This window comes from Scyliorhinus canicula, chromosome 12 (assembly GCF_902713615.1).
Source record: "Scyliorhinus canicula chromosome 12, sScyCan1.1, whole genome shotgun sequence".
In the NCBI taxonomy this organism is placed as follows: Eukaryota; Metazoa; Chordata; class Chondrichthyes; order Carcharhiniformes; family Scyliorhinidae; genus Scyliorhinus; species Scyliorhinus canicula.
Genome location: NC_052157.1, coordinates 69,265,227 through 69,292,812, shown reverse-complemented (window position 1 = coordinate 69,292,812; position 27,586 = coordinate 69,265,227). Strand labels below are relative to the sequence as shown.

Here is a 27,586-nt window from a genome sequence, read left to right as displayed (position 1 = left end):
GAAGACGTTTATGCTACTGGTCTGCATGTGATCAACGATCAAAGCAAGATGGAGTTGTTCTCTGGCATTTTTATCATTTGTGCTCTTGTGACTAAAGGTGAGACTTTTTATAATTGGATCACTTACTAATATCTTTCAGGTCGGTTGAATGAATGGAAATATTAACTAGTGGCACCATTATACATATGTAAATAATATTCCATTCCCAAATGGGGCGTGCAAATGCAATGCTTGTTACACCAATGATATGTTGGTGTTTTTGTAATTAATTATTTGAAAATGGCTTTTGCTGGTAAGCCTAGCATTTCTTACCCAAACCTAATTGCCCTTGAGAAGGTGACAGTGAGCATTTTTATTCAATTGATGTAGTCCCTGTGGTTTAAGTGTTCCCAGAGTCCTGTCAGGAAGGGAATTCCAGGTTTCTGAACCAGCGACGATGAAGTTCCAAGTCAGGTGGTTTGGAGGGAACTTGCAGGTGGTGTTTCCATGCATCTGCTGCTCTGAACCTTCCAGGTGGCCAAGGTTGTGGATTTGAAAAGTGCTATTGAAGGAGCTTTGGTGAGTTGCTGCAGTGAAACTTAGAGATTTACACACTGCTGTCAGTGTGCGTTGGTGGTGGAGGAAGTGAATGGTGAAGGTGGTGGATGGAGTGCAGATCAAGTAGCTGTTTTGTCCTGGATGGTGTTGAGCTTGTTGAGTTTTGTTGGAGCTGCACTCACCCAGGCAAGTGGAGAGTATTCTATTCCACTCCTGACTTGTGCCTTGTAGATAGACTTTGGGGAATCAGGAGGTGAACTACTTGCCACAGGATTCCTAGTCGCTGGCCTGCTCTTGTAGCCATAATATTTATATGGCTAATCCAGTTCAGTTTCTGGTCAATGATAACCTTGTTCCCCCGCCCCCCACTATTCATGATACTGATGCTTACTCAGTGGGTAAAACTCTGATCTCTGAGCCACATGCCACATGAAGGCTTCAAAGTCCTTCTCTCAGAGAACTGACGACATAAAATCCAGGCTGATACATCCTGCGACTGTACTAAGGAAGTGCTGCTCTCTCAGAGGCGCTATTTTTCCAATGGGACATTAAACCATTCTCAAGAGGATGCTAAGTTCTCTGGTCATTCATCTCATTGCTCTTTGTGGGATCTTGCTGTGCATAGATTAGATGCTGTGTTTTCCTGTACTACAACAGTGACTGCACCTGTGACCTTTGCTCTCAAACAATCTGGGACATCCTGGACACTCTCAAAGCGCCCTGTTCTGTGACCTGCCCATCCCACCCCCTCTCCTCTGTCAGCGACCATGGACTTGCATTGGATTGGTCCATTGCGCTTGGAAACATACTGCAGTGATTAGCTGTTGCCTTCTGCAGTATGGTTGACCAGGAAATTCTTCTGCTCTTTGCCACCTACCATCAGGCATCTGGGAGGGATTTACAGGCTGATAATCAACCCGTTTGTCCATATTACGGGCCCAGCATCTATGGCCATCAAGTTCTCAAGTAGGAGTTAAACCTGGAGCTTCTCGTGCAGAGGTGGGGACACCACCCACTGCGCCACAAGAACTCCGCAATCTTTGCGTGAGCTCCTTTCAATGTGACTGTAACATAAGCTGATGATTCTTTGCTTTGCTTTGTTTTAGCCTTGACTCTAAAATGTTTCAAATGTGAGAGTTCAACAGGAAACTGTACACAGCAGAAAGTCTGTGATCCAGCTCTGAACCTCCAATGCACAACCACGTTAATCACATCAAGAATCGGTGAGAATGTCTCCAAATAACTCTAATTCCTGTAAGATTACAAACATACAATGGTGGATAGATACAGAGATGGACGGATAGATAGGCAAAATGAAAGATAGGTAGAAGGTTGGTGGGCAAACAGACTGGGGGACAGAGAGACAGGCACGAGAGTTAGATGAGAAATGACAGATAGATATACAGAGTAATAAAATTAGAAAATACTGGAAAAAATTAGCAGACCGGTCAGTATCTGTGGAGAGAGAAACATGGTGAATGTTTCAAGTCCAATCTGACTCTTTCACCAGAACAAGGGAGAGATAGAAATATGATAGGTTTGTAAAATGGGGGAAGTGCAGGTGGAGCAAAATACAAGGTCAGAGATTGCGTAAAGGTCAGGAGAGATTAAATAACAAAGATTCCATGTAGCACACGACAAAGGAAATAGTACTGTTGGTATTAAAAATGAAAGCAGGTGTTAATAACAGAATAAGTTATGAAAAACAAAGTAGCAGAACATGCATTTTAAAAATTCATTTACGGGATGTGGGCGTCGCTGGCTCGGCCAGCATTTTTTGCCCATCTCTAGTTGCCTTTCAGAAGGTGGTACAGGTAGTGAGTTGCCTTCTTGAACTGCTGCAGTCCTTGAAGTGTAGGTACGTGCTGTCCTGCACTCTTCATTGAACCAGGGTTGATCCCCTGGCTTGCTGGTAATGGTAGAGTGGGCTATATGCCAGGCCATGAGGATGCAGATTGTGTTTTTCTAATAATATAATAATCTTTTATTGTCACGAATAGGCTTAGATGAACACTGCAATGAAGTTACTGTGAAAAGCCCCTAGACGCCACATTCTGGCACCTGTTCAGGTACACAGAGAATTCAGAATGTCCAAATTACCTAACAGCACGTCTTTCGGGACTTGTGGGAGGAAACCGGAGCACCCGGAGGAAACCCACGCAGATACCGAGAGAACATGCAGACTCCGCGCAGACGTACAGATAATCACCCAAGCCTGGAATCGAACCTAGGACGTTGGCGCTGTGAAGCAACAGTGCAAACCACTGCGCCACCATGCCACCATGGGATAGACTTCAAACAGATCGAGCAACTGAAGACTGGGCATCCATGAGGCACTGTGGGCCATCAGCAACAGCAGGGTCCCCCGATCATTATCCTGGGTCTCTGGATTACTAGTCCAACGACAATACCACTATGCCACCATCTCCTGCTAATAGCATCAGAAATGACAGTGCTGCCTCAAAACAAAGAATGGCAACAAATAGATATTTAAATGGATGAGTAGATAGATGGGTGGAAAGATAGATAGATTTGTAAGTAGGTAGGTAGGTGCACAGATAGGGATATAGATAGGCACAGAGACAGACAGATGGGACAGACACAGAAAGAGAGATAAATAGACAGAAAGAGAGATAAATAGACAGAAAATTAGATAGATAGAGGCGGGCAGTTAGAGAGATACAGTTGGACAGACAGACAGACATGGACGGTTTAATAATAGGTGGAGTGGTTTGGATACTGAGTTGAACATGAACAAATGCTGTGTGTTTTCAGGTGTCAGTACTGCAAGACAGATTATCAAAGACTGTGGAAATTGCTTTGTGCCCACTTCACTGAACACCGGCATTCTTGCGCAGTTCATGGGATCCAGTTGTTGCAATTCTGACTTATGTAATGATCCCAGTCATGAAGGTACAGTCATAAACGCATTATACCAGTCAGCACTTTTGGACGAATCACAAACTCAAAAGGGAACAAATGACAAGGGCCTGATGCCAGGGCTGGCACAAGAACAATGGCATTAATGGCCTCATTCTATGCTGTGATATTCCTGGTAACTGACAATGTATTGAGATAGAGATAGAGAAATACAGCATAGAACAGGCCCTTCGTCCCACGATGTTGCACCGAACTTTTGTCCTAGGTTAATCATAGAATTTTGGACAATTTTTCATGGCCAATCCACCCAACCTGCACATCTTTGGACTGTGGGAAGAAACCGGAGTACCCGGAGGAAACCCACGTAGTCACAGGGAGGATGTGCAGACTCCGCACAGACAGTGACCCAAGTCGAAATCGAACTTGGGACCCTGGAGCTGTGAAGCAATTGTGCTATCCACAATTCTACCGTGCTGTCCTTACAAAGTTAACCTACACTCCATTATTCTATCCTAATCCATGTACCTATCCAATAGCCGCTTGAAGGTCCCTAACGTTTCCGACTCAACTACTTCCACAGGCAGTGCATTCAATGCCCCCACTACTCTCTGGATAAAGAACCTACCTCTGACATCCCCTCTATATCTTCCACCATTTATCTTAAATTTATGTCCCCTTGTAATGGTGTGTTCCACCCGGGGAAAAAGTCTCTGGCTGTCTACTCTATCTATTCCCCTAATCATCTTATAAACCTTTATCAAGTTGCCCCTCATCCTTCTCCGTTCTAATGAGAAAAGGCCTAGCACCCTCAACCTTTCCTCGTATGACCTACTCTCCATTCCAGGCAACATCCTGGTAAATCTCCTTTGCACCTTTTCCAAAGCTTCCACATCCTTCCTAAAATGAGGCGACCAGAACTGCACACAGTACTCCAAATGTGGCCTGACCAAGGTTTTGTACAGCTGCATCATCACCTCACGGCTCTTAAATTTAATCCCTCTGCTAATGAACGCTAGCACACCATAGGCCTTCTTCACAGCTCTATCCACTTGAGTGGCAACTTTCAAAGATCTATGAACATAGACCCCAAGATCTCTCTGCTCCTCCACATTGCCAAGAACCCTACCGTTAACCCTGTATTCCGCATTCATATTTGTCCTTACAAAATGGACAACCTCACACTTGTCAGGGTTAAACTCCATCTGCCACTTCTCAGCCCAGCTCTGCATTCTATCTATGTCTCTTTGAAGCCGACAACAGCCCTCCTCACTATCCACAACTCCACCAATCTTCGTATCATCTGCAAATTTACAGACCCACCTTTCAACTCCCTCATCCAAGTCGTTAATGAAAATCACAAACAGCAGAGGACCCAGAACTGATCCCTGCGGTACACCACTAATAACTGGGCTCCAGGCTGAATATTTGCCATCCACCACCACTCTCTGTCTTCTATCGGTTAGCCAGTTTGTTATCCAACTGGCCAAATTTCCCACTATCCCATGCCTCCTTACTTTCTGCACAAGCCTACAATGGGGAACCTTATCAAATGCCTTACTAAAATCCATGTACACTACATCCACTGCTTTATCTTCATCCACATGCTTGGTCACCTCCTCAAAGAAGTCAATAAGACTTGTAAGGCAAGACCTACCCCTCACAAATCCGTGCTGACTATCCCTAATCAAGCAGTGCCTCTCCAGATGCTCAGAAATCCTATCCCTCAGTACCCTTTCCATTACTTTGCCTACCACCGAAGTAAGACTAACTGGCCTGTAATTCCCAGGGTTATCCCTATTCCCTTTTTTGAACAGGGGCACAACATTCGCCACTCTCCAATCCTCTGGTACCACCCCTGCTGACAGCGAGGATGAAAAGATCATTGCCAACGGCTCTGCAATTTCATTTCTTGCTTCCCGTAGAATCCTTGGATATATCCCGTCAGGCCCGGGGCACTTGTCTATCCTCAAGTTTTTCAAAACGCGCAACACATCTTCCTTCCTGACAAGTATCTCCTCGAGCTTATCAGTCTGTTTCACACTGTCCTCTCCAACAACATGGCCCCTCTCGTTTGTAAATACTGAAGAAAAATACTTGTTCAAGACCTCTCCTATCTCTTCAGACTCAATACACAATCTCCCGCTCCTGTCCTTGATCGGACCTACCCTCGCTTTAGTCCAGGGGTGGGCAAACTACGGCCCGCGGGCCGCATGCGGCCCGTCAAAGGTATTTCTGCGGCCCGCCAAGTCATTTAAAAAAAAAAAAAAAAAAATTTTTTTTTAAATTTTTTTTTTATTTTTTTTAAAAAAAATTTTTAAGGTTACTGGAGGCGGGCTGTTGGGTTACTTACTGGTATAGGGTGGATACATTGACTTGAGTAGGGTGATCATTGCTCGGCACAACGTCGAGGGCCGAAGGGCCTGTTCTGTGCTGTACTGTTCTATGTTCTATATGAGGCGCCCAGAATCATAACTGGGTGAAGTAATTATTTTACTTAATATACTATGCGGCCCTTTGTGAATTGTGAATTTTTGAATGTGGCCCTTGCACGGAAAAGTTTGCCCACCCCTGCTTTAGTCATTCTCATATTTCTCACATATGTGTAAAAGGCCTTGGGGTTTTCCTTGATCCTACCTGCCAAAGATTTTTCATGCCCTCTCTTAGCTCTCCTAATCCCTTTCTTCAGTTCCCTCCTGGCTATCTTGTATCCCTCCAGCGCCCTGTCTGAACCTTGTTTCTTCAGCCTTACATAAGTCTCCTTCTTCCTCTTAACAAGACATTCAACCTCTCTTGTCAACCATGGTTCCCTCACTCGACCATCTCTTCCCTGCCTGACAGAGACATACATATCAAAGACACGCAGTACCTGTCCCTTGAACAAGTTCCACATTTCACTTGTGTCCTTCCCTGACAGCCTATGTTCCCAACTTCTGCACTTCAATTCTTGTCTGACAGCATTGTATTTACCCTTCCCCCAATTATAAACCTTGCCCTGTTGCACGCACCTATCCCTCTCCATAACTAAAGTGAAAGTCACAGAATTGTGGTCACTACCTCCAAAATGCTCCCCCACTAACAAATCTATCACCTGCCCTGGTTCATTACCAAGTACTAAAACCAATATGGCCTCCCCTCTAGTCGGACAATCTACACACTGTGTTAGAAAAGCTTCCCTGACACACTGCACAAACACTACCCCATCCAAACTATTTGATCTAAAGAGTTTCCACTCAATATTTGGGAAGTTGAAGTCACCCATGACTACTACCCTGTGACTTCTGCACCTTTCCAAAATCTGTTTCCCAATCTGTTCCTCCACATCTCTGCTGCTATTGGGGGGCCTATAGAAAACTCCAAACAAGGTGACTGCTCCTTTCCTATTTCTGACTTCAACCCATATTACCTCAGTAGGCAGATCCCCCTCGAACTGCCTTTCTGCAGCTGTTATACTATCTCTAATTAACAATGCCACCCCCCCACCTCTTTTACCATCCTCCCTAATCTTGTTGAAACATCTATAACCAGGGACCTCCAACAACCATTTCTGCCCCTCTTCTATCCAAGTTTCCGTGATGGCCACCACATCGTAGTCCCAAGTACCGATCCATGCCTTAAGTTCACCCACCTTATTCCTGATGCTTCTTGCATTAAAGTATACACGCTTCAACCCATCTCCTTGCCTACAAGTACTCTCCTTTGTCAGTGTTACCTTCCCCACTGCATCACTACGTGCTTTGGCGTCCTGAATATCGGCTTCCTTAGTTGCTGGACTACAGATCCGGTTCCCATTCCCCTGCCAAATTAGTTTAAACCCTCCCGAAGAGTACTAGAAAACCTCCCCCCCCCCAGGATATTGGTGCCCCTCTGGTTCAGATGCAACCCGTCCTGCTTGTACAGGTCCCACCTTCCCCAGAATGCGCTCCAATTATCTAAATACCTGAAGCCCTCCCTCCTACACCATTCCTGCAGCCACGTGTTCAACTGTACTCTCTCCCTATTCCTAGCTTCGCTATCACGTGGCACCAGCAACAAACCAGAGATGACAACTCTGTCTGTCCTGGCCTTTAACTTCCAGCCTAACTCCCTAAACTTGTTTATTACCTCCACACCCTTTTTCCTACCTATGTCGTTAGTACCAATGTGCACCATGACTTCTGGCTGCTCACCCTCCCCCTTCAGGATCCTGAAGACACGATCCGAGACATCCCTGGCCCTGGCACCCTGGAGGCAACATACCTTTCGGGAGTCTCGCTCGCGACCACAGAATCTCCTATCTATTCCCCTAACCATTGAATCTCCTATTACTATTGCTTTTCTATGCTCCCCCCTTCCCTTCTGAGCCCCAGAGCCAGACTCAGTGCCTGAGACCTGGCTGCTGGGGCCTTCCCCCGGTAGGTCATCCCCCCCAACAACATCCAAAATGGTATACTTGTTTTGAAGGGGAACGGCCACGAGGGATCCCTGCACTGTCTGCCTGTTAGTTTTCTTTCCCCTGACTGTAACCCAGCTTCTCTTGTCCAGTACCTTTGGTGTGGCTACCTCCCTGTAACTCTTCTCTATAACCCCCTCTGCCTCCCGGATGATCCGAAGTTCATCCAGCTCCAGCTCCAGTACCTTAACACGGTCTCTGAGGAGCTGGAGTTGGGTGCACTTCCCGCAGGTATAGTCAGCGGGGACACCAGTGGTTTCCCTCACCACCCACATCCTACAGGAGGAGCATGCAACTGCCCTAGCCTCCATCCCCTCTTACTTTACAGAATTAGCTGCCCCGTGGACCAACTGGACCTCCGCCCTCCGACTCTGCTTCCAGTCAGCTGTACTCTAAACTCCTGGCTCCCTTCACGCTCGTTGATAAATATAGGAAATGAAATGTAAGGAGCACCTTACTCCCTCCTCACCTAACTAACTAACTAACTCCCTCCCTCACCAAACTCTCACTGTAGCATTCAAATGCCACAAGCTCAGCACTCCAGTGCAAACAAAGTCTGCACTGTAACTAGCTCCTATTTATGCTGTGACTCTCGCCTCTCAAAACTGGCCTAATCCAATTAACTAGTTAACAAGCTCCAGCTGCAAGTAAGTACAAGTAGAACCTTGTTTAAAGCTGATTCAAAATTCACCTTCTTATAGACCAAACAGCAACTTTTAAGGTAGTTAACTAAATAAAAGAAATACTAGACTTTAAATAAAAATGAATCCTTATACTCCCTCAGTCACCAAACTCTCACTGTAGCACTCAAATGCCACAAGCTCAGCACTCCAGTGCAAAACCTGGAGTTGATTGCTTATTAATTACATTAATAAACTGGGGCACCTTCATCACCAAGGCAGTACTTTTGGAACAATCAACTCAAGGCATTTAAGCCATCTAACCACATATAAAACCCTGATTTGTCTTGGCTTAGGCAAGGTGTTTCCTCTTGTGGGAGAAACTAGCACTAGAAGTTGATCTTTAAAAATAAGGGTTGTACACTGAAGACAGAAATGAGGGGAAAGTTTTTTTTTCAGAGGGTCATGGGTCTTTAGAACTCTCTTCCTCAAAAGGCAGTGGTAGGAGTCCTTTTAATGTTTTTACTGCAGAGCTAGATAGACTCTTGGTAAACAAAAGGGTGAAGTTATAATTCGATCAGCCATAATCACATAGAATGGCGGATAAAGCTCGAGGAGCTGACTGGCCTACTCCTGCTCCTAATTAGTTTGTTTTCCTTATTCACTCATTGGACGTGGGCATCACTGGCTGGGCCAGGTTTTGCTGCCAATCCCTGCTTATCTTTGAACTGAATGGCTGGTTAGGCCATTTCAGAGGGCAGTATAGAGTCAACCATATTGCTGTGGGTCTGGACTCACATGTAGGCCAGACCCTTTAAAGATGGCATATTTCCTTCCCTGTAGAGACATTGTAGGAGAGTTTTCAATGCATGTGTATTGAGCCAGCTTTCAAGCGGGGTTCCTCCCTCATTGTTATGGTTTAGCTTAATAAACGGGACAGACACACAACCTGGTTAAAACGGCTTTATTATCCCAAGCTTGCTTTCATGTACACGAGAGATGGATTTGGATAAATGCCAAGATCGATCTACTGATCACTGATAAAAACACACTAATTGAAGCATTTTCCAAAAATCAATGGCCCACACCTGTTGGACTTGATCCAATTCTTGGAACTATCACATCTATATTGTATAGTAAAATTACTTTAAACAAAATGATGACTTGTGATCAGCTCATGATTTAACCCCATCCTGTCACCTGTTGTTTATCAGGATCTTGTGTCCATTCTAAAGTGGTTTTCGGACATTGCCTACTATGTATCGCAGTCATTCCTATCCACCTCATTGTTCATCCAGGGGCAGGATACCAGAGCTGGCTTCCTCTTTACTTCATGGATTGTTTGAAACAGGATATTGGGGCCACTGATAAAAATTGTTTACGAAGTCGACTATGTAATCTCCTGACCACACAATCCTATCAAAAACATGGGCAAGTTAGCTATCTTAAATTCCATCATGTATTGTGGCCACTGCTTGTAGCCAGAGCCTACTTGATTATCAGTGCTATGTCTAAAATACAGGTATAATGGTTAATAATGCTTACTGGGTATACTTTCTATGATTAATCTTAATCCTTAATAAACTAATTTATGTAGAACCATTCTAGTGTTATCCTAGCTATTCAGCTTTAAGAGGTCTCAGCTCTTGGGCACCGCCTTCAGACATGATTGAAATCAATGGGTTCCCGTAGGTTAACATTTTATTGTTCTCTTTCAGTTAAAGAGAATATGACATTGAATGGTCTGGAGTGCGATGGATGCCATAGTGATTCTTCTGCTGCCTGTGCCAATAGTACGAGCATTGTGAAATGTGTGGGGATTCAGAATCGTTGCAGCCACAATTACATTCCACTATCCAGCTGTAAGTTTACGTGCTTATATATCATGGTAAGGGTTGCAATGTCTCCCAGTTAATGAGCAATTCCGCATTTGATGAATGTGAATCAAATTGAGGGGCACGATCGAATGGCCTCATTATGCCCGACTCATTGACGCAACGAGGCAATTAATTCGCAGAAGAGGCTTCCTGTGAGATTTGCGGTGCTCGGAACACCAGGAGATCCCGCAAGATGTTGCAATATGGATCTTGCCATCACTGGGCGAGATCCAGATTTACATATTTAAATAAGCCATTAGGTTCATTTAAGTATGTCAGAGCTCGATTCTCCCAAGGTTCAGGAAATAACATCTGTGCCTTCGTCGAGGCCGAAAAGGAGTTTACTTTATAATGTGATTGTTCTTGGCGCTTGCAGGCACCGACAAACACCTGCTATATGCGCCCAAAACAGAATTTTGTTCTTTGGGCATTAAATCGCGCCCGAGATGTGATATGCAAGTCAGTTATGAAATGTTATTTCAGGTCTATTTGTAAGGATGGAGTGAATTATAAATTGATAAACCATTCTCGGATTGCTACATAAAAACTCATGAAATAAATTTTGACCCCTTCACTTCGATATAATTGAATTGTTCCAAAAGGTAACATTAAAGGCGAGTCTTCAAATAGGAGAGAGTATGAGGTGGAGACTTTTAAGAAGGGTGTTCCAATGTCTAGGGCCCAAGGAGATGGAAGCTAGAATCGTAGATGCACAATAGGCCAGATATGGAGAAGCTAACAGAGATCTGGGAGGATCATAGTTGTTGGAGGAGGTTACAGAGATCAGAGGGTCATTGGAGCTGGAGAAGATTGCAGAAATAGGGAGGGTTGTAGGGGCTGGAAAGGGTTACAGAGATAGGGAGGGTTGTAGGAGCTGGGGGAAGTTACAGAGATAGGGAGGGTTGAAGGGCTGGAAGAGATTACAGAGGTAGTGAGGGTTGTAGGGGCTGGAGGAAGTTACAGAGATAGGGAGGGTTGTAGGGGCTGTAAGAGATTACAGAGATAGGGAGGGTTGTAGGGGCTGGGGGAAGTTACAGAGATAGGGAGGGTTCAAGGGCTGGAAGTGATTACAGAGATAGGGAGGGTTGTAGGGACTGAAAGAGATTACAGTGATAGGGAGGGTTATAGGAGTTGGAGAGTGTTGCAGAAATAGGGAGTATTGTAGGGGCTGGAGAAGCCGATGCATTTAGAAAAGATCGTCATGGTTGAAGTTAGTTACTTAGAAAGAAGTGTTGTGGAGGCTATTGCATATCCAAACATTCGGAGGGTTGTGCAAGGGTCGGAGTAGCCTACAGTTTTTTCTCATTCGTCCATGGGATGTGGTGTTGCTGGCTGGACTAGCATTTCTTATCCATCCCTAATTGCCCTTTGAGAAGATGATGGTGAGCTGCCTTCTTAAACGACGACGCCTGATGTGGTATTGGAATGTTAAGGTTCTGATATCTTTACACTCCTTGCAAGGTAAAGTCCAACTTATTCTCAGCCTGAATTCTCAACAGAAGAATTTCACCTCATTATAAGAGATTTATCAGCTGTGCTAACCATAGACTCCATCTTAAAATAGTGTCTTCCCTCTGAGGAGTGTTTGGAATAAAAAAGATATCTCAGGATAAAATGTAAATGCAGAAATCAAATACCATGTCGAAAACAGGATATTCAAACAAATAACAAGTAGATTTATAGTCACAATGAAAAGTAGAAAATATAGTTTTTTGTTGTCTTGCATCAGCTCTGATGAGATCAAGCAGGATCATTAGTCAGTGATGGTCGTGCAAATTTTCCTCACAGTGAAGGAACAGCGATATAGTTCCAAGTCAGGATGGTGTGTGGCTTAGAGACGAGTTTGCAGTTGGTGGTGTTCCCATACACCTACTACCCTTGTCCTTCCAAGCTGCCGAGGTTGTGAGTATGGAAGGTGCTTCTGAAGGAACCTTGGTGAGTTGCTGCAGTGCATCTTGTAGATGGTACACACGGCTGCCACTGTCCTTCGGTGCTGATGTTGGATGGGTACCTATCAAGTGTCCCCTGGATGCTGCTGAGTTTCATGAATGTTGTTGCCATGTCTTGCTGCATTTGGACATGGGCTGCTTCAGTACCTGAGAAGTTCATCAGCGAACATCGGTACTTTTGACTTTATGACGAAGCAGCTGAAGATGGTTGGGCCTAGGACAGGAACTGCTGTAGTGATGTTAGGTAGAGGATGATGTCACACACACACTGAGATCTATTCCACATCCTCCCCCATTCTTCCCCATTCAGGTTAGTTGGCAATATTGGGGAAAAGGGAATGAGATTTTTGCTAAATTAGGAGCAGGGCTGCCCTGTAAGCTTGCATCCAGTTGGGCTGGAGGTGAAAATTGTCCAAGTTCATTTTAGGTCATGAGTCGATAAGGACAGAAGAGAAAGGAACAGGAAGCTGTGCTGATAGGTTCCGTTGAAGTAAGATGGGGAGAGAACTGTGTGCAGCATAAACACTGACATTGCATTGATGGGCCGAATGGCCTGTGTCTGTGCTGTAGATTCAGGGTACGTTTGGGAGGAGCAGGGAGTGGGAATCTTGCTGTGAAAATGTAAACCTCACCTGGATTCCAATCCCAGTCTTTGGAGCTGATTTTGTTTTGTAAATAAGTAAACATTTAGATTTGAGCTTCAGTTTTCAGAATTCCCCAGGGGAGCTGGATTTATAACAGGTTATTTACACATCAGATGACCAGTATCTTTCTGTTACCAACAGCTGGAGAGCACATTGTCTTCAAAGGTTGTGTGTCTGAGAGCATCTGTGAATATCACAAATCATCATCTTTCGGAGTACAAACCAGTCCAGATATCCACAGTTGCAAGGAGAGTCTGTGCAACAAAGACATGGCCTTCACAGGTACTAATCACGGGGCACAGGATATACATGGCACTGAGGTCTACTGAGTGAAGTCACTGAGACTAACATTGTTTTTATTCCACTTCAGGGCAGCTATGTCACACCTGCATAGGGAAACCTGGAGACTACCAATCCAGGATAATGCAATGCATCTCTTCAAGCTGCAGAACCGTCTCCATCAAAGAAGTTAATAGTAAGTAATCCAATGCAAACCGTGCGTAGGAATGTCAAAGCTCTTCAAAAACTTGAACTGTTTATACTTTAGGTTCAGCGATACCTATGACAATACATCGATATCTACAAAGCCTCTAATAATGTACCAATGACATCTTGTATTTATAAAGTGCCTTTAAGGTAGTTAAGGGTTTGTCACAGGCACATTGTTTACAATATTTGACACCAAGTCACAAATGGAGATATTAGTACAAGTGGACGATCCCGTTGGCAGGGAGGGCTGGTGAAATCCTGTCCTGAGTAACTTATGGGGGTATTTGGACAGGTGACTAAAACCTTATGTGAAGAGGTGGATTTTAAGAATCATCTAAAAGGAGGAGGGCGAGCGGCCAAGAGGTTTAGGGAGGGAATTCCAGATTTTCTCGCCCAGGCAGTTGAAGGCAGGGAGGCCAATGGTGGGGCGATGGAAACCGGGGAATGTGCAAGAGACCATAATTGGAGGAGCGTAGAGATCCCAGATGGGCTGTAGGAGGTTACAGAGATAAGGGAGGGTTGTAGAGGCTGGAGGAGGTTATAGCGATAAGGAGTGTTGTAGGAACCGGAGGAAGTTACAGCGATAATGCGTGTCGTAGGGACTGGAGGGGGTTACAGAGATAGGGAGGGTTATGGGAGCTGGAGGAGGTTACGGAGATAGGACTGGTAGTAGGGGTGGAAGATGTTACAGTGATAAGGAGGGTTGTAGCAGTTGGAGGAGGTTACAGAGATAGTGATGGTTGTAGGGGTTGGAGGAGGTTGCAAAGGTAGCAAGGGTTGTAGATGGGTCGGGGGTTACAGAGATAGAGAGGGTTGTAGGTGCTGTAGGCTGTTGATGATATAGGGAGAGTTGTAGGGGCTAGAGCAGGTTACTGATATAGTGAGGGTTGTCGGGGCTAGAGGAAGTTGCAGAGATAAGGAGGGTTGTAGGGGCTGGAGGAGTTTTCAGAGATAGGGAAGGTTGTAGGGGCTGGAAGATGTTACAGAGATAGGAAGCATTGTTGGGGCTGGAGGAGGTTACAGATATAGGGAGGGCTGTCCAGGCCAGAGGATGTCACAGAGATAGGGAGAGTTGTAGGGGCTGGAAGAGGTTACAGAGCTAGGGAGTGTTGTAGGGGCTGGGAGAGGTTACAGAGATAAGGAGGGTTGTAGGGGCTGAAGGAGGTTTCAGAGATAGGGAGGGCTATAGGGGCTGGAGGAGTTTTCAGAGATAGGGAAGGTTGTAGGAGCTGGATGAGGTTACAGAGATAGGAAGCGCTGTTGGGGCTGGAGGAGGTCACAGAGATAGGGAAGGATGTAGGGGCTGGAGGAGGTTAGAGTAGGGAAGGTTGTAGGGGCTGGAGGAGCTTGCAGATACAGGGAGGGTTGTAGGGGCTGGAGGAGGTTACTGATATAGTGAGGGTTGTAGGGGCTGGAGGAATTTGCAGAGATAGGAAGGGTTGTCGGGGCTGGAGGAGCTTGCTGAAAAAGGGAGGGCTGTAGGGGCTGGAGGAGGTTACAGAGATAGGGGAGGTTGTAGGGGCTGGAGGAGTTTGCAGATACAGGGAGGGTTGTAGGGGCTGGAGGAGGTTACTGATATAGTGAGGGTTGTAGGTGCTGGAGGAGCTTGCCGATATAGGGAGGGCTATAGGACCTGAAGGAGGTTACTGAGATAAGGAGAAGGACAGACCGTGGTTAGATTTTTAAAAAATGATCTGAATTTAAAATTAAGACCATAAGACCATAAGACATAGGAGTGGAAGTAAGGCCATTCGGCCCATCGAGTCCACTCCACCATTCAATCATGGTTGATTTCAACTCCATTTACCCGCTCTCTCCCCATAGCCCTTAATTCCTCGAGAAATCAAGAATTTATCAATTTCTGTCTTAAAGACACTCAATGTCCCGGCCTCCACCACCCTCTGTGGCAATGAATTCCACAGACCTACCACTCTCTGGCTGAAGAAATTTCTCCTCATCTCTGTTCTAAAGTGACTCCCTTTTATTCTAAGGCTGTGCCCCCGCGTCCTAGTCTCCCCTGCTAATGGAAACAACTTCCCTACGTCCATCCTATCCAAGCCATTCATTATCTTGTATGTTTCTATTAGATCTCCCCTCAACCTCCTAAACTCCAATGAATATAATCCCACGATCCTCAGACGTTCATCGTATGTTAGGCCTACCATTCCTGGGATCATCCGTGTGAATCTCCGCTGGACCCGCTCCAGTGCCAGTATGTCCTTCCTGAGGTATGGGGCCCAAAATTGCTCACAGTATTCTAAATGGGGCCTAACTAGTGCTTTATAAAGCCTCAGAAGTACATCCCTGCTTTTATATTCCAAGCCTCTTGAGGTAAATGACAACATTACATTTGCTTTCTTAATTACGGACTCAACCTGCAAGTTTACCTTTAGAGAATCCTGGACTAGGACTCCCAAGTCCCTTTGCACTTTAGCATTATGAATTTTGTCACCGTTTAGAAAATAGTCCATGCCTCTATTCTTTTTTCCAAAGTGCAAGACCTCGCACTTGCCCACGTTGAATTTCATCAGCCAAAATTACCTCATAAAAGTGTTGTATGATGAACTGGAATATGTGTGAGGGGCTGAATGGCCTTCTTCCTGCTCTTTGATTGGCTGATTTTGATCGTGGTCCAGTGTACAGGAGAACGACAGCAACACCAGTGGAAAAAACAATAACTGCAATGTAATTGGAAGCTATTCAGGCAGAGAATTGTTCTAATTACTGATTACACAGATCTTTCAATGCTGTATAATGGCTTAGATAACATGATAAATAAAACGATCCTCGTGCCCACACTGGGGTTAGGTGAAGTAAGGTGGGAGGAGGTTCGTGCGGAGGAGCAACATCATGATGGGCCAACTTGGTCACTTGGTCTGTTTCTGTCAGTTCTATGTTAGTCGGCAGCATGGTGGCACAGTGGTTAGCACGGCTGGCTCACAGCGCTGAGGTCCCAGGTTCGATCCTGGCTCTAGTACACTGTCCGTGTGGCGTTTGCACATTCTCTCCATGTTGGCGTGGGTTTTGCCCTGCAACCCAAAGATGGGCAGTGTAGGTGGATCGGCCACGCTAAATTGCCCCTTAATTGGGAAAAATTAATTGGGTACTCTAAATTTATTTTTTAAAAAGTTCTGTGTTGGTCGTGAAGAACACCAAAATTGGGAAGATTATTCAAGGCTGCTAACGGTGGAGTGTTGTATAAACTAACTGCCTGCAGGAGGATTGGGGCAGAACCAGGCTACACGGTCCTCACAGTCTGTAACTGAATAAAATTCATGGTTCAATTTTCACAGATGGAACATCCCAAGAGCATTTTGTTAAAGGGTGCGGGAACTGTACTGAAAATTACTCCCTTAATACTGGTACATTCAAAGTGGAAAGAGCGGAGGAATGCTGCCAATCTCACCTCTGCAACAATCGAACCATCGCAGGTATGGTACAAATGCATGCAAAGGATTATAGAACTATCAAAATATTACAGAATATCTACAGCACATTAACAGTCCATTCTGCCCATCTGCTCCGTGACAGTTGATATGCTCCACACGAGCCTGCTCCCATGACCCCCTCTTCATTTCACCCCATCCCCATATCCTTCTATTCCTTTCTCCTTCATGTGTTCACTCAACTTCTCCCTTAAATCTGTCCATGCTATTCACTTCAATCACTCGCTGTGGTACAGGCTCCACATTCTCACCGTTCTCTGGGTGAAGAAGTTTTTCCTGAGTTCCCTGTTGGATTCATTAGTGACTGTCTCATACTGATGTCCCCTAGTTCTAGTCTCAACAGGAAATCTCTTCTCTGCATACACCCTACCAAACCCTGCAATCATTTTAAAAACATCAATCAAGTGACCCGTCAGCCTTCTCTTTTCCATAGAAAAGAGCATCAACCTGTTCAATCTTTCCTCATGGTTATAACCTCAGTTCTGATTTCATTCTAGTAAATCTCTTTTTTCATCTTCTCCAATGTCACTATATCTCTTTTATGATATGAAGACCGGAACTGTACACAATACGCCAAAAGAGGGCGTACAAGTTTAACATAACGTCTCTGCTTTCACTTCTATCTTTCTAGAAATTAATCACGTTGCCTTGTTCACTGATTTTCATTTTTTCTCATGACCTCTGTCACTATTTTTGTGATGTACAGCCCCAGATCCCTTTATTCCTTGGCCCCATTTAGATTCCTGTTATCCAAGTAGAATGTGGTTTCCTTATACTTCTAACCTTGATCATGTCTTCACAGGAAACTATTTCCCATATTGTTGGAGTAGCACAGTTGTCATCACTGCTGCCTCACAGTGCCAGTGACCCAGGTTTAATTCCGACCACAGTCTGTGTGGAGTTTGTACATTCTCCCATGTCTGCGTGGGTTTTGTCTGGGTGTTCCAGTTTCTTCCCACAGTCCAAAGATGTGCAGGTTAGGTGGATTAGCCATGTTAAAACTGCCCCTTAATGTCCAGGAATGTGCAGGTTGTGTTCTGGGTTACGGGGATAGGGTGGTGTGGATGGCTGGACGGCGGGGGGGGGGGGTTGCTCATTCAAAGGGTCAGTGCAGACTCGATTAGTTGAATGGTCTCTTTCTGCACTATAGGAATTTTATGATTTAGACTTTCCAATTAAGAGGCAATTTAGCGTGGCCAATCCACCTATCCTGCACATCTTTTGGGTTGTGGGGGGGAAACCAACACAAACACGGGGAGAATGTGCAAACTCCACCCAGAGCCAGGATCGAACGTGGGACCTCGGTGCCGTGAGGCAGTCGTGTTAACCATTTGCGCCACCATGCTGCCCTGGAATTCTATGATTTTAAGTAGGGAATGAGGCAATTTTACCTCACACTCGGTGTATCTTCAATTGTTAACACTCCAGCTCATGGACAGAGAAAAATGCATTCCACCCTGTCAAATTCCGATGGTAACATTATAATAAGAACTTGAAAGCAAGTATTTACTTCTTCTATTCCAAGTTTATTGTGTTCAGCAATCACTTCCCAACAACACCGCAGTGCCACCTTTACCCCTTTATATTTGTTGTTGTCTATTAAACAATAAGTGCAATTTATTAAACAGTTAAAACCTCATTTCCAACTTAAGTGCGAGGGAACATTGACTCTTTCTGAATGCACTTTCCCTCGACAAGGCAGAATAGATGATTATTAATACAGAGATTGTACAACTTTAGCACTAGGTCAGATCCAATTAGAGTTTAAAATGTTCAGCACCATTTTGTATTGACATGCTTCAGTTAAAAGGGAAGGTTTGTTACGGGTTCAAGAGGGTACAAAGAAAGGGAGGATTATAGGGGCTGGAGGAGGTTACAGAGATAGGGATGGTTGTAGGGATTGGAGTAGGTTACAAAGAATGGGAGGGTTGTAGCGGCTGCAGAATGTTGCAGAGATAGGGAGGATTGTGGGGACTGGAGGAATTTACAGAGATAGGGACGGTTGTCCTCAACTATTTTCAGTGGTAGCAAATTCCACAGATTCACCACTCTCTGGTGAATAAATTTCTCATCAGCTCAGTCCTAAAAGCCCTTTATCCTTAAATTATGACCCCTAGTTCTGGACTACCCCACCATCGTGAACATTCTTTCTGAATCAACCTGTCTAATCCTGTTAGAATTTGAGAGGCTGGTTTAGCTCACCCGGCTAAATTGCTGGCTTTTAAAGCAGACCAAGCAGGCCAGCAGCACAGTTCTATTCCCATACCAGCCTCCCCGGACAGGCGCCGGAATGTGGCGACTAGAGGCTTTTCACAGTAACTTCATTGAAGCCTACTTGTGACAATAAGCGATTTTCATTTCATGTTTCTATGAGATCGCCTCTCACTCTTCTAAACTCCAATGAATATAATCCAAACCAATTTAGTCTCTCCTCATATGACAGCCCCGCCAGCCCAGGAATCAGCCTGGTAAACCTTCACTGCACTCCCTCCATAGCAAGAACATCCTTCCTCAGATAAGAACAACAAAACTGCACACCATACTCCAGGTGTGGCCTCACCTTGCAGTAGAATTGCAGTAAAACATCACTATTCCTATACTCAAATCCTCTCACTATAAAGCCCAACATACCATTTGCCTTCTTTACTGCCTGCTATACCTGTGCGCTTACTTTCAGCGATTGATGCATGACGACACCAAGGTCTCACTGAGTATCCACTTCTCTCAATTTACACCCATTCAAATAGTAATCTGTGTTCCTATTTTTGTTACTGAAGCAGATAACCTCACATTTATCCACATTATACTGCATTTGCCATGCATGTTCGCACTCACTCAGCCTGTTCATATCCCATTGAAGCATCTCTGCATCCTCCTCACAGCTTACCCTCCCACCCAACTTAGTGTCATCTGCAAAACTGGAGATAATACATTTAGTTCCCTCCTGCAAATCGTTAATATATAATGTGAAAAGTTAGGGCGCCTGCGGTATCTCACTCATCACTGCCTGCCAATCAGAAAAAGACCCATTTTTTCCAACTTTTTGCTTCCTGTCTGCTAACCAGCTTTCTGTCCATCTCAAGACACTACCCGTAATCCATACCTTTACACATTAACTTGCGATGTGAGACCTTGGCAAAAGACTTCTGAAGCCTAAATAAATCACATCCACTAGTTCTCCCTGGTCAACTTTACTAGTTACATCTTCAAAAAGATTAAAGTAGATTTGTCAAGCATGAGTTTCCTTTCAGAAATCCATGCCGACTTTGTCTGATTATACCACTGCTTTTCAAATGCTGTGCTGAAATCCTAGGTAATGTGCTCCAGCAACTTCCCTGCTACTGATGTTAGGCTCACAGGTCTATAGTTCCCTGTTTTCCCTCTACCTCCCTTTTTGAATAGCGGGGTTACATTCGCTACCCTACATTCTGTAGGAACCATTCCAGAGTACAAAGAATTTTGGAAAATGACCACCAATGGATCGACTATTTCTGGGATCACTTCCATAAGTACTCTGGGGTGCAGATTATCAAGCCTGGAGATCTGTCTGCCTTCAATCCCATTAATTTCACCAAAACCATTTCATTTCTAACACTAATTTCCTTCAGCTCCTCACTAAGATTTGTGTTTCACAGAACTTTCGGTACATTATTCATGTCTTAATAATAATTTTTAATAATTAATAATTTTTATTGTCAGAAGTAGGCTTTCATCAACACTGCAATGAAGTTACTGTGGAAAGCCCCTTTGTGCAAAAAGTCTTCCTTTGTGAACAGTAGGAAGTCTTACAATACCAGGTTAAAGCCCAACAGGTTTGTTTGGAGACACGAGCTTTCAGAGCGTTGCTCCTTCATCAGGTGAGTGAAGAGGTAGGTTACACAAAACATATATAGACAAAGCCAATGATGCAAGATGATACTTTGAATGTGAACCTTTGGAGGTAATTAGGTCCAGATGGTTCAACTGGAGTAAGTTACAACTCAAACAGACCATTATTTGCAAAATACCCAGCCTTCAGGAGATCAGCGACCACGACACCATACAACCCTGCCATGGCAACCTCTGCAAGATGTACCAGATCATCGACATGGATACCACTATTACACGTGAGAACACCACCCACCAGGTACACGGTACATACTCATGCAACTCGGCCAACATTGTCTACCTCATATGCGGCAGGAAAGAATGTCCCGAGACGTGGTACATTGTCGAGACCATGCAGACGCTGCGATAACGGATGAACGGACATCGTGCGACAATCACCAGACACAAATGTTCCCTTCCAGTCGGTAAACACTTCAGCAGTCAAGGGCATTCAGCCTCTGATCTTCGGATAAGCATTCTCCAAGGCGGCCTTCAGGACGCACAACAATGCAGGATCGCCGAGCAGAAACTGATCGCCACGTTTCGCACACATGAGTACAGCCTCAACTGGGACCTTGGATTCATGTCTCACTACATTCACCCTCCACCATCTGGCCTGGGCTTGCAAAATCCTACCAACTCTCCTGGCTTGAGACAATTCACACCTCTTTAACCTGTGATTATCCCTCTCTCTAGTCGCACCGTCTGGACTTGTAAAGACTTAAAGACTCGCATTCAAAGTATCATCCTGCATCATTGGCTTTGTCTATATATGTTTTGTGTAACCTACCTCTTCACTCACCTGATGAAGGAGCAACGCTCTGAAAGCCAGTGATTCCAAACAAACCTGTTGGACTTTAACTTGTTATTGTAAGGCTTTTTACTGTGCCCACCCCAGTCCAACGCCGGCATCTCCACATCATTATTTTGTGAAGACAGAAGCAAAATACAAATTTAGTTCCTCACCTATTTCTTTGATCCCTGTTATGAATTCTGCCTTTTCTGACTGTAAAGGGCCAACATTAGTTTTCCCCATCTTAATCAATTCCTTGGTCTGCCTTTGCTGAATTTGAAACTGTTCTCACTCCTCAGGTCTATTGATTTTTCTTGCTGATGTGTATGCCTCTTCTTTGAATCTAATACTATCTCTAATTTCCCTTATAAGCCAGGTTTGGCCACAATTCCCTTTCTGCTCTTGCAGCAAATAGGAATAAACAACTTTTGGAGTTCACCTATTCATTCCTTGAATGCCTGCCATTGCCTGTTCACTGTCCTTCCTTTCAGTAATGTTTCCCAGTCTGTCATTGCTAACCCATGCCTCATACCATCATAGTAACATTTATTGAGGATCAGGACCTTGGTCTCAGAATCAACTACCTCACTATTCACCTTGATAAAGAATTTTACCATATTATGGTCACTAACCCCCAAGTGTTCTCTCACAACTAGTTTGCCAATTAATCCTTTCTCATTGCACAACACCCAGTCCAAGATGGCCTTTTCCCTTATTGAATCCTCAACATACAGGTCCAGAATACCATCCTGTACACACTCCAGAAATCCCTCCTCTATTGTACTGTGACTAATTTGACTCACCCAATCTATATGCAGATTAAAGTCACCCATAATCACAGATGATCCTTTATCACATGCGTCTCTGATTTCCTGTCTAATACTATTCCCAGCATTACCACTGCAGTTTGGTACCACTACTCCTACGAATGTTTCTTAACTCCACCCAGACAGATTCCACATAATCTGTACTGATATCTTTCTTCAATATTGTATCAATATCTTATTTAATCAACAATGCAACTCCACCACCTTTTCCTTTCTGTCTGTCCTTCCTAAAAACTGAATAGTCCTCAATGTTTAGTTCCCGTCCTTGGTCACCTTGGAGCCATGTCTCCATAATCCTAACTATATCATATCCCTTTACATCTATATGTGCAATTAATTCAACCATTTTATTTTGAATGCTCCGTGTGTTCAAGTACAAAATGTTAAAGCTCGTCCTTTTAATGTATCCTGTCCTTTTGTTACTATTTTGTACATTGTAATTATCTGATACAGGCCCTTTATTTCACTACCCAGCACTTTTCTTTTTCTCCTTTCTGCCTTTTTACCTGTTCTTGATTCCCCCTGCTCTGAATTTTTACATAGGTTCCCTTCGCCCTGCAATATTACTTTAACCATCCCCAACTGCTCTGGCAAGTACCCCCCCCCCCCACCCCCCAGGACATCAGTCCTAGTCCTGTCCAGATGTAACCCGTCCAGTTTGTCCCACCTCCACAGAACCGGTTTGAATGCCCCAGGAATCTGAAAACCCCTCCCTCATACCATCTATTCAGTCACATATTCATCCGATTCATCCTACTATTTCTACTCTTGACTTGCACATGGCACTGGTAGTAATCCTGAGATCACTACCTTTGAGGTCTGACTTCTCAACTTTCTTCCTAACATCCTATATTCTGCATTCAGGACCTCATCCCTTTTTTTTAAACCTATGTTGTTGTTATCGATGTATACCACAGCCACTAGCTGGTCACCCTTACCCTCCAGAATGTCCTGTAAATGGTCCAAGGCATGCTTGACCCTAGCACCAGAGAGGCAACATACTGTACGATAGCACAGTGGTTAACACTGTTACTTCACAGCACCAGGTTTCAATTCCCAGCTTGGGTCACTGTCTGTGCGGAGTCTACGCGTTCTCCTCATGTCTGCGTGAGTTTCCTCCCGGTGCTCCGGTTCCCTCTCATAAGTCTGCAAAGATGTGCTTGTTAGGTGAATTGGACATTCTGAATTCTCCCTCAGTACCCAAACAGGTGCCAGGGTGTGGCAACCAAGGGATTTTCACAATAACTTCATTGCCATGTTAATGTAAGCCTACTTGTGACACTGATAAAGATTATTATCCTGGAGTCTCGTCTGTGGCCACAAAGACCCTTATCTATTCCCCTTACAATTGAATCCCCTATAACTATTCCCACATTTTTTACTCCTCCCCTCTGCAGCAGAACCAACCGTGGTGCAACAAATTTGGCTGTTGCTGCTTTTCCCGGAGAGGTCATTGCTCTCAGCAATATCTAAAGTGGTGTATCTGTTTTGCAAGGCCACAGGAGATTCCTGCACTGCATAACTAGCTCTCTTGTTCTGTCTGGTGGTCACCCATTCCCTTCCTGCCTATGGAGTCTGAGCCTGTGGTGTGACTACTTCTCCTTACGTTCTATCCCTGATACTCTCCGTGGTGCAGAAGCTTCACAGTGTCTCCAGTCGCCACCCCAGTTCTGAAATGCGGGCTTCCAGGAACTGCAGCTGAAGACACTTCCTGCACACATGCTGGTCCCGAGCACTGGAAACATTCCTGGCCTCCCACATGCAGCAAGAGGAGCAAACCAAGGCTTTGAGTTCTCCTGCCATGACTTATCCCTTTAAATTAAAGCTTTCAAAGATGCTTGATAGTAGATTAAATCCAATTTTTATGGTCCTTCTTTACCTGTCCTCATCGCTATAAATTAGAGCGCTTACAAAGTATAAACCACAAAACCCATTTTCAAACTGTAATTTATGAAGTTGTAAAGACTTACCGACCTTGCCTACTACTTACCAGTTAGCTCTCACCCTTGTAGCCTCAGCTGCTGCAGGGCAAGATCCCTCTCTGAAGATTTAAAAGTTACAAAGCAAGGAGAAAAAGCAAAGAGCACCTCCTCCTGCTCTGCACCAAATCCCTACTCTGCTTCAAATTCTCAAGATTAAAGACATAATGGGCTGAGTGGCCTCATTCCATAGTGTAAACTTGCTTTGGTTCTATTTAAACTCCGGACCCCATCAAAGCTATCTGCAAGATAGGGATAAAAAATCCCTGACCTATTAGACAAGTCTGAAGATGGCTGGGTCAGAGTCTGTTATAATCGGCCCAGATCAAGTCAATGGAACTGAATTTCAGGAGGTTTGGGTTGAGGAAATGCTATAAGCCACAGTTAATGTTGATGTGCTGGGTAAACTGGGTCTGCGAGGACTGCGTTTACTGCAGCAGTGAGAGAGACAGGCTTCCAACACTTGAAGAAATGCAACTTGATTTTATTGAACTCTTAACTATAATACATGCTTTAACTGTGGGTTGACACTATGCTGACTTGACTAGAGACCTGAGGCTAACCTGACCAGACTATCTTACTACCACATGGTGTTTGTTCTAGTTGCTGCTCACCAGCTCTGACTGTCTCAGAGACTGGATCCCGAGAGAGCAGGAAAACTAGTGCCCTCTGGCTTTATAGTGGCCGTGTCCTATCTGGTGATTGGCTGCTGTGTTTTGTGTGTTCACTGGTCATCCTGTGTGTCAATCACTGCCTGTCTGTGCACCATCATATACCTGGATGTATATTATGACAAATCTGATACCATCCTCACAGTTGTCCAAGGCCAGTACTGCGGGTTCAATTCCCGTCCCAGCTGAAAATTCTGAATTCTCCCTCTGTGTACCCAAGCAGGCGCCGGAGTGTGGTGACTAGGGGCTTTTCACAGTAACTTCATTGCAGTGTTAATGTAAGCCTACTTGTGACAATAAAGATTAATAATAATAATAAGGTTGACCTCCGACTACAGCACGTCTGAAGTGATCAGTTTGGAAGAATTTGACATGTAGTTTCTTGGTTGTTGGACAGGGAAAGCAAACACAACCTTGAACGGCCTCCAGTGTTATGGGTGTGCACCTCTTTCAAATAAAATGTGTGAAGATTGGAAGGAAATGGTGAAATGTGTCGGGAAGCAGTCATGGTGCCTTCACTCGTCAGCAACAGGTAAGTCAAAAATGTTACAGCATCAGCTATCTCAAAAACTAAGAGTGGCGCGGTGCCAACGTAACACTAAACTCATACCATTACCTTTTGCAGCCACTTACCTGCAGAATGTCACCCTCAAAGGCTGTGCCTCCGAGAGTATCTGCAAAAACCCAGACCTGCTCAAGTTTCACCACCTCCGACCCGAGCAAGACTTCTACTGTTGCAACGGGAGTGGGTGTAACCGTGGCAGTGTCTCCTCAGGACTCAGCACAGCACAGACTACAACCCCGGCGAACTCTGTGACCGCGAATAACTACAGCTCGACATTGCCTGTGAACATGATTAATGTTGTGCTAGCAAATAACAGCTTGTCAGTGGAGACGTCGTCCGCGAATACCACCTACAATTTGACAGTTTCTAACCACAACTCGATGGAACCGACATCGCCTGTGAACTCATCCGACAACAGCCCAATGCCGCAGACACCAGCTGTGAAGCCCGCGGACACTGTGACCCTGAATAGCCACAGCCCAGCACCGCAGACACCAGCTGTGAAGCCCGCGGACACTGTGACCCTGAATAGCCACAGCCCAGCACCGCAGACACCAGCTGTGAAGCCCGCGGACACTGTGACCCTGAATAGCCACAGCCCAGCACCGCAGACACCAGCTGTGAAGCCCGCGGACACTGTGACCCTGAATAACCACAGCCCAGCACCGCAGACGGCAGCTGTGAAGCCCGCGGACACTGTGACCCTGAATAACCACAGCCCAGCTGTTCGCTGCCTCCCTCTCCTGCCATTAATTACTCTGGTCGCCTGCCTGTTTTAATCAGAACCCCGAGAACAATGATCTGAGCTGTGGTAAAATTTCAGATGGTTCTGTCATTTTCATTTCATAGAATTTACAGTGCAGAAGGAGGCCATTCGGCCCATCATGTCTGCACCGGCTCTTGCAAAGAGCACCCTACCCGAGGTCAACACCTCCACCCTATTCCCAGTAACCCCACCCATCACTAAGGGCAATTTTGGACACTAAGGGCAATTTATCATGGCCAATCCACCTAACCTGCACATCTTTGGACTGTGGGAGGAAACCGGAGGATCCGGAGGAAACCCACGCACACACAGGGAGGGTGTGCAGACTCCGCACAGACAGTGACCCAAGCTGGAATCGAACCTGGGACCCTGGAGCTGTGAAGCATTTGTGCTATCCACAATGCTACCGTGCTGCCCTTCACCAATCAGGTGAATCTTTCTTCACACGGCAAATTGTTGTGAAAGTTCGGTGGAGGCAGATTCACTCAACTTTCAAACGGGGAATTTGATAAATATTTAAACACGAGGAACTCACAGAGCTATGGGTGAGTGGGACTAATTGGACATTTCCAAAGATCCAGCACCGGCATATTGGGCCGAATGGCTTCCTCCTGTGCTCGAAGGGAAAGATTCGCCAGTGGGGATCAGTAACATATCACACACAGGGTGACTCCCCAATTCCAAACTACATCTCATTTCTGGGCCTCAATGTTCGTTTTGATTGGAATGCCTCAATGAGATTTCTCTACACAGACTTCTACCACCAGTGAGGACATGTGTGTCAGGAATAGCCCTTTTCTTCCCAATCCTCCATTCAATGTGACAAGTTGTTAGTTTGTAATTTATTAGGATAACTATTAATTTGGTGTCTGTGCTTAAGCGTTTAAGTGCTGTTCGCAAAGGAATCATTTTGACATGTGTAGCGCGGCCGCTTTAAGGGATGGTTGTTGTGACTGGAATCTCCAATGCATTGTCTCTAGCCACCACAATAGACTTTCTTCAATCTAAAACACAGGGGTTCGGATTTTTATTTAAGCTAAAAACATTCCCAGATAAAGATATAAAGATATTTGAAAAGATAATCCCAGTTCCCAACCTTCTCAACACACAGCCAGGCACACACATGGATACACACACTACACTCACACATACACTCTCGCGCACGCTCACACTGGATGGCACAGTAACACAGTGGGTAGCACTGTTGCTTCACAGCGGCAGGGACCTGGGTTCAATTCCCAGCTTGG

General features: G+C 45.0%; 1 protein-coding gene across 1 annotated transcript; it reads left to right on the top strand.

Annotated features, from left to right (window-relative positions):
• On the top strand, window positions 1–26,537 carry LOC119974163. Its single transcript, XM_038812871.1, has 9 exons — window positions 1–97; window positions 1,644–1,760; window positions 3,313–3,450; window positions 10,185–10,328; window positions 13,078–13,218; window positions 13,307–13,411; window positions 16,719–16,856; window positions 25,406–25,540; window positions 25,634–26,537. The coding sequence occupies exons 1-9, from the start codon at window positions 49–51 to the stop codon at window positions 26,350–26,352; spliced, it is 1,686 nt and encodes a 561-aa protein (XP_038668799.1). The 5' UTR covers window positions 1–48; the 3' UTR covers window positions 26,353–26,537.
• The last annotated feature ends 1,049 nt before the right edge of the window (window positions 26,538–27,586 follow it).

Coding starts and splice junctions, on each gene's coding strand:
- LOC119974163 (XM_038812871.1), top strand. CDS start 49: ATGGAGTTGTTCTCTGGCATTTTTATCATTTGTGCTCTTGTGACTAAA. Junction 98..1,643: donor TTGTGCTCTTGTGACTAAAG/GTGAGACTTTTT, acceptor GCTTTGTTTTAG/CCTTGACTCTAAAATGTTTC. Junction 13,219..13,306: donor CAAAGACATGGCCTTCACAG/GTACTAATCACG, acceptor ATTCCACTTCAG/GGCAGCTATGTCACACCTGC.